At 42.6% G+C, this 7,500-nt stretch overlaps 1 protein-coding gene across 2 annotated transcripts in view; it reads right to left on the bottom strand.

Moving 5' to 3' along the window:
• Nucleotides 1-7,500, bottom strand: part of LOC137973203 (KICSTOR complex protein SZT2-like) — a 78,064-nt gene that overhangs the window by 30,580 nt on the left and 39,984 nt on the right. For both annotated transcript variants that reach the window (XM_068819974.1, XM_068819975.1), the window contains exons 36-39: nucleotides 7,192-7,291; nucleotides 5,609-5,753; nucleotides 4,527-4,764; nucleotides 3,644-3,839 (exon numbers count right to left, since the gene is read on the bottom strand). In XM_068819974.1, coding sequence (XP_068676075.1) covers nucleotides 3,644-3,839; nucleotides 4,527-4,764; nucleotides 5,609-5,753; nucleotides 7,192-7,291 — 679 coding nt within the window. The remainder of the gene's footprint in view (nucleotides 1-3,643; nucleotides 3,840-4,526; nucleotides 4,765-5,608; nucleotides 5,754-7,191; nucleotides 7,292-7,500) is intronic.

Here is a 7,500-nt window from a genome sequence, read left to right as displayed (position 1 = left end):
AAGACAACAATGGTCATGCCGATCTGCAGAAATCTAGAATAAAGAAAGACGAGAAAGATGTACAAGAGATGACAGATTGAGCTGGCTCAATCCGTTTTCTGATGAATCCCAGCCGCTGGCAAACATTTCGACAGGTGCCGTTCCCTCACCTGATATTGCACTAGACTTGGCCAAAGCATATCTTTCTGGTGAAGCAGCATATCAAGGTTTTAAGAATAATCGCCTTGAACCTGACAAGCCGGTGGTGAAGTTCCACGACACCCTCAAGAAGCAGAAGTTGAAGACATTTACCAGTATGTCGAAAGTTAAGACAATAAAAAAGAAGAAGGGAGAAGAAGCGATCATTCGTGCAGACCGCAATCTATTTGCCAGAATGATAATAATAGCCGAAAGTCGTCAATTGCACATGCAAGAGGTATTACAGCATCCCCTTGGCCCACTACCATCTTCCTTGGCAACAAGCAATGGTTTGCCGCGAAAAACTAACAAGGCGCAGCTTGGCAGGGAGCTGGAGAAGCTAGTTCAACCAACCGCAGAAATACCAAACCCTTCTGTATACGTGATTGATGGCATGGCCCTCATTCAGAAGTTAAAGGTCAGCGACCAGATGACCTTCGGTCACATCGCCAACTATTTCGGCCATGCGCCCGCATAACGTAAGCGGTTTCTTAGAAATCTAATTCTCGAAATGGCGTCAAATTTTACAAAGAAATGTATGGAGAGGTTTTAAATATTTCGAAAAAGTGCACTAAAAATTGCAGATGGAACATTTGCCGGAACGGGATGCCATTATAACGACTGTTGTCTGTGTTCTGCTGTAAAAAATATAACTTCAGGCCAAAAAAAACCCTTCATTTTTCCTATGCTTTGTTTTGACGTGAGCGACCCCTTTAAGCCTTACAAAAGCTGGCAAATATACGAAACTCCCTGAAATTAAAGACAGATACCAGTGTTCCTGTGCTTGGTTCTTCACTTGCCGGAGTGGAGACCTATAGTTGACTCTGTTCTTGACCCTAACCCAAAATATGAAGTCAGCAGCGAAATGTTTGATCCGTCCTTTTTCCCTTGCAAGAACGCAAAAAACCGATAAACCAAAGTCCACGTTAAAACTGTAAAATCCCCTGTTTTCGAACAACGATATCTTGGCTGTCTTTCGTCCAAATTTCTCGCAAAAACCATCGTTTGAAAGCTAATTTTGTGAACTTCATTCTTCGAAGCAAGTTATTTTTCTCAGCGGTTTTGGTATGGGCCAAACTTTAGTGAATATAAAAAACATATTCCGTAACTCGCGTCGTGGCGATATGAGCCCGCTGATACAAGAAGAAGAACAGCGGAAAAAGTCGTTTCACGTAAGTCGCGCTGAATTGTCGTGACCGGAATAGTTGGCGATGAAATTGCAGACGCCGCACTGTCACGTGTTTTACAAGAGGGCGGAAACAGCAGACGCATAGACGTAGTTTTTGATGTATGCAATGAGATAAGTATAAAGTCTGCAGAGCGAGAACGGAGAGAAGAAGGAGAATCGGTGACATACAAGAATCTCACAGCTGGGCAAAAAATAAAACAGTTTAGGAACTTTCTGCAAAATGGCCAAAACAAGAACAGCTTAATTGCGTTTTTTAATGACTACTGGAGGAGGCCCCCAAGTCGAGAGAAGCTTGCCAGCAAGGAGCTCTACACAACATGTGGACCAAATGCTACAAACTAACGGCGGATACTGTGCAGGAAGTAATCGAACTCTCGTCTGGACAAGAAGAAGGCGACACTCGTCTCCTGCTGCACGCGAAACATGCTGCAACATCGCATGTAAAGGCAGTTATCATTTCATCTGAGGATACTGATGTGCGCATACTATGCATTTCGTTTGCGCATGCAATCACAGTTCCTATTTATCAAAGATGCGTTTCGCAGTACCAAGCCAGGTATGTTGACATCAGTAAGATAGCTAGTGTACTTGGACAGGAAGTTTCCAAGGCACTTCTCGGACTTCACGCCTTTACAGGTTGTGATAGTGTGAGCGCTTTGGTGGGCATCGGAAAGGCTAAGCCACTTAGATTGCTCCGCAGCAAAAACGAGTTCCAAGTGATGTTCAAAACCTTGGGGAACAGTGGTTTATTACAGAAGAACTGTGTGTCCAGCTCGAGTCGTTTGTGTGTGCTATGTACGGGATGAAGAAAGGCAATCAGGATGTCAATCAGTGCCGGTACGCGGTTTTTTGCTCTAAAAAAGGCGAGGCCGAATCACATCAACTACCACCTTGTCGCGACTGCCTGCACCATCACTGCAAGAGAGCCAATTACCAGACCGCAGTCTGGAAGAACGCACTCACCAACAACCAAGTTCCAGGTCCGGCTGGCTATGGATGGGCTCTAGAAAGTGACGAGAGCGGTCAACGGCTGGATATAGTATGGATGAGTGGATCGCCTGCTCCTAAAGCCGTGATCGAGCTTCTGGCGTGCACATGCAAGAGGGTCTGCAAGAGCAACACGTGCGAGTGTATCCTGAATGGATTAAAGTGTAGTGATCTATGCCGTTTGGCGGACTGTTCAAACCAGCCAGATGAAGTGCCATTTCAATCAGAGGAAGATGATGGTGATATGGACTTATTAGCGGATGCAGATTAGAGCGTCGCGCTCTCATTACATTTAGATAGGATGTCATCTCCTACTTATGAGTTCTCTGATAAGCTTCGAGGAAGCTTAATTGCGAAATCAAAGTCAAACTGGCATCGCTCTTAGAAGCAACTTTAATTTATTTTTACAGTTGTGTTCCAATATGATCTCCCAAGAGAGTGGCGGTCGTAACATCACAGAGTGTTTGGACCTAAAATGCTTTGAAATTTCCAAGCATTACCACAGGGTAACCACGGCCAGGGTACCCTCGGCGTAAAAATCATAGAGACGGCACAAATTATTTAGATTAGTTTCTGCAAAACATTTTTCCTATATAATTATTTTCGAAAAGACCTACGAAATCCAAAAAAAAAAAAAAGAAAAAAATTGGTAGTAGAAATTAATTTTTCAAATATTTCCTATAATTCACCGGAAGAGACGTCATAAAATCATACTGTTTGTTAATTCTTTACATTAACATACAATCATAATTTGTTAAACGACAACATAAACCTAATTTGACACTTTAGATAGAATTCCTGTGTCTGCAATGAGATTTCAATGCATTTCCCGCGCTATTTCAGATGGGGTGCCTGTTGCCCAATTCAAGGTCACGTGACAGCCTTAAGCTACCAGCACAGACTTGCTATCATATAATTTTGGATTCTGCTCATGATAAGCTTTAATTTGATATATGATAGCCTTTGCCACCTCAGGTGGTACCGAATTTCGTCTCGGCCCATGGACTATGTCCACGAAAGCTATTTTTAGACGAGCGAAAGTCTGTCTTCCGAGACGTCCGCATGCACAAACGTCAAGTCCACTTCGTCCGCCATTACATGAAATCTTTTCTTTTCTTCCAAATATCAGACCGAGGTTGACCTGCATGCGGACGTCTGGGAAGACTTCCACTGGTCTAAAAATAACTTTCGTGGACATGACATATCCCAAGGGCTGGACCGGGAGCCTCCCTCTCTGTCACCTCATTTTCTCTTGCTTGCAAGTAATAACAAGAAAGACGTTTCTCTTACAGTTTCATCGTCATCACCATCAGCCGCACCGCCTTTAACTAATGACCACTGGGAAGACGTTCTTGATCCAGCGAGTGACGCAACAGAAGAAAGACCCGAGCGACCCTCATCATCATCATCATCGTCATCACACGGTGGATGCAAACCACAAAGAAACTCCTTTGATGAGTCAGACGAACACAAAGACTCGAACAACCTGGAATAAAACACAAATGGCGTGAGCTCTACAACGTACAAGCAAATAATGACATGGATTCATTTCTGAGACTGCCCACAATCATCTCCATTGAAAGGCAGAAGTTGCTACGTTTTGCACACCCTGTAGCACATTGTTGGGCGAACAACAAAATCAAGGTTCGAGCCAACAATCAGTAACATCTGTTTTGTTCAATGGCCAGACAATATTGGACAGGGTAACTGTTAAATTCTTACAACATGTTGGGCCACACAAGCCTAACTACAGATTACATTGAGGAAGTCAGGGTGGCTTAGCAGTTATCAACCGCGCCTCCCACCTCTGCGACCCGGGTTCACCCCTGGCCTCAATCTGACTCCGAGGGTTTTTCTCCGGGTACTCTGGTTTTCCTCCTTGGGACTCTAGATCAATAACAACCGGGCGGATATCATTGTGTAGGGATAACCTCTGGTATCTCTCCCTTTCATTGTATTGAATGAATAAAGTTGGTATTATTATACAGTAGCTGGGCATTAAGTACGCAATATTTATGGAAAAATTTGGATCACTGATCAATACTCAAGATCTTGGTAAAGTTTGTTTTCGCGAGCAAAGGGTTGTGAGACCTCATCCGAGAAGGCTTCAGATCAATGAACAGATAGTAGACCTCCGCCAGAGCTGTAGGTGCGTTAAAATCAACTGACATACCTGAAATAAAATACAGCTCCAGTACTGTCCTTGTATACAAACATGTCCTTTCTGTTGCGAACGCCAAACCTGTCCAAGACGCTCTTGATAGCTTTCAGTCCGCGGGAGATCCCGGTTTTTCCCGAAGATTCCATCAGCCTCTGGTGAACTGGCAAGTGTGTATGCCACACACTAGTGCAGCGGAAATGTCCGGGTTGGAAAAGAAATTGCACTTGAACAAATCTGCTGGTTATACGACCTGAAAAATAGCATGTAAATATCATGCATTATAAACCTGTGTTTTCCCCTCGCTCCCTCCCTCCCACCCAAAAGTTTTCAAAGAGGTTCAGTATTTTCAGTTGGTGCTAATGTTGGAGGCAAGAGCATTCTATTCCCTGCCCCATAGAAAAATATGGACATTCTCTTTCAATACAACTCACAATTTGCTTCGGCCAGACGTAAATACAGAAATTTTGGAAACTTTGAGGTGGTCTAAAACACAGGTCAGTGTACATGTAACTGTGGTACTGATAGATAAACAACACCAAACGTGTCTCCTAGCCCTAATCACGCAACAAAAATGTTGTTTCAGGTCTAGGGAAAACTTTTGACTTAGTTGGTCAACAATGGAGCAGGAACTTTTAGAATTGACCTGTGGAATATGAACTGTGTTTTAGACCTGCCTTCTTTGGGGGCGGTGCCTACTATTGTTATTGCGCATACGTTCTGCGCATCTCGAGATACTCTGGTTTCCTATGGGTGGTGCTTAATACAGGGATATTTTTACGCGGTGGAAAACTATGCAGAGAAAGCAGAACTTAGCAAGTGCTTTTGGTATCCAAAAAACGTTGGGGTAGCCATGCATTTTTCAATTTACATTGCTTTGTATTTTAGAGCTTTTTACAAGTATTGTTGATTAATTATCTTTGAAAAATGCGTGGTTACCCCCAATTATCATTTTAGATTTGAACAACACTTGTTAAGATCTACTTTTCCAACAAATTCATAAAGCGCGCAAAAATACATTTGAATTAGTAGGCACCGTCCTTAAGGAGGAGAAGAGAATAGTGGAAAGAGTTCAGAGGGTCGCATTCATAGCATACCTTTGCTGTCACCCTTGGTGATGTGAACTCCCAGAGGTGACACTGACATTGTGAGATCTTCGTGTGACCAAATAGCTTCATCAGATTCCGGATACAACATTGAATGACAAACCTTGGTTTCATAAAGCTCGTGCAACAACATGCGCTGACAAAACAAGGAACAAGAGGCTGTCAGTAAAACGCAGAGACTATACTTCAAGAAGCACTCAATAAAATTTGTAACCTACCTGTTTTAAACATTACTAAAAAATTATGTTATTTTGGTATTCCCTCGTTACTTACAACCTAAAAATAATATGGGATATAGTACCCAGTGTTGTAACCTGATTTTGTCCAGGACAGAGGCATCTATATCTCTCATTTCTCTAAATTAGTGTAAACTGCCGAACAAGCAGTATCGTAAAAGTCCCCCGCCCCCCAAACGGCATTGTAGCGGAGCTCCGCGTGCCGAAGGCGCGCGCGCGAAGCACCATGGATCCACGAAGCGATAGCCGAGTGGATCCGCAGACTACTTTTACAATGTTATGACAAAATTCAATAACAGGACGGACGCATGAAAAACTAAAATCAATTTGTTTTTTTACAATAACAAAAAGGCAGAGGGGTCAAAATTAAGTCAAAACACGAGAGGAACGGGAGACAACAATGCCAGAAACTTCAATCTGACACCAGCAATATCGCATCATTATCGCTGTCCGCTTATTGACAATAAAAATTAGCCAATGAGCGCGCGAGAATTTTGGAGTCATTGTAAAATTTGGTTTTGGTCACCGCACGACTCTACGACTGTACGATCGTCTACCCCTCCATGTATGCCAATGTGACCAGTACCACGGGGCCATATCGCAGTTTCAAGTTTAGAGCTCATCGACGTCAGCTTTTTTAAAAGTTGACCACTGACCAGGTACTGGGTTTCGATTGTATCGCAAGCTCAAGCCAGGGTTAACGTATTGTAAAAATAAATAGCTCAGGAGCTCTGCTTTTAGGCTTCGCTAAATCTACATATTAAATAAGGCATAAGAAGTTCATAGGAGCAGGGCTGGCCAGTAGTGAGAGTACTCGTCTCCCACCAAATGCGGCCCGGGTTCGATTCCAAGACTGGGCGTCACAAATAGGTTGAGTTTGTTGGTTCTCTGGGTACTCCAGTTTTCTCCTCTTGTAAAATCTTGATTTGGTCTGCTTTGACTTCCTGCAATAGTTTGGTTTAATTAAGGGTGCGTTCGATTGACCCTATTCCGGAATAAGAATACGTGGAGTGATGATTTAAAAGCAAGAAGGATAATAAAGATATGTTTAATATAGCATTTTAGCAGGTGTTTGGCAATTTTAATGTGAATCTCCGTAAAAACGAACGATTTCCAACTTCTATTCCATGTATTCTTATTCCGGAATATGGTCAATCGAACGCACCCTTAGTCTCCCCAAATTAGAGCAGTTGAACTAAGCGAAAAAGGGTTGATGACGATGATGATTATTATTATTCTTATTATTAATACGTGTGACTGTAACTCTGAATTTTCTATTTGCTTGAACTCGTAACAAAAATCTCATATCTACCACAATTCACATTTAGACTTAGGTACCTGGTTAACGATGCGACACTTTTCATGAATAGCATTAGTGACCATCTCCACCAATCCAGTAGCTCTTGATGCGCAGAATGCCTTTGGATCATCCGACTCCCTGTGAGTGAAATTGTGCTTAACTCTTTCTGACGAGCAATACATTATTATATCTAGCGAACAGTACGCGTGCTATGAATTGTTTTTGTTGCTTAATCCAAAGAACTAGAGATATAATAAATACTAGCCTGCATGCAGGCGTCTACTCCTGTTTCCTTTCAAAGGAAATGGACGTTTGCACACAAGCTAAATAAATATCTTACAAGCCTC

Source organism: Montipora foliosa, chromosome 10, assembly GCF_036669935.1.
Source record: "Montipora foliosa isolate CH-2021 chromosome 10, ASM3666993v2, whole genome shotgun sequence".
Classification (NCBI taxonomy): domain Eukaryota; kingdom Metazoa; phylum Cnidaria; class Anthozoa; order Scleractinia; family Acroporidae; genus Montipora; species Montipora foliosa.
Note: the sequence above shows the minus strand (reverse complement) of the source record. Positions and strands in the feature narration are given on the sequence as shown.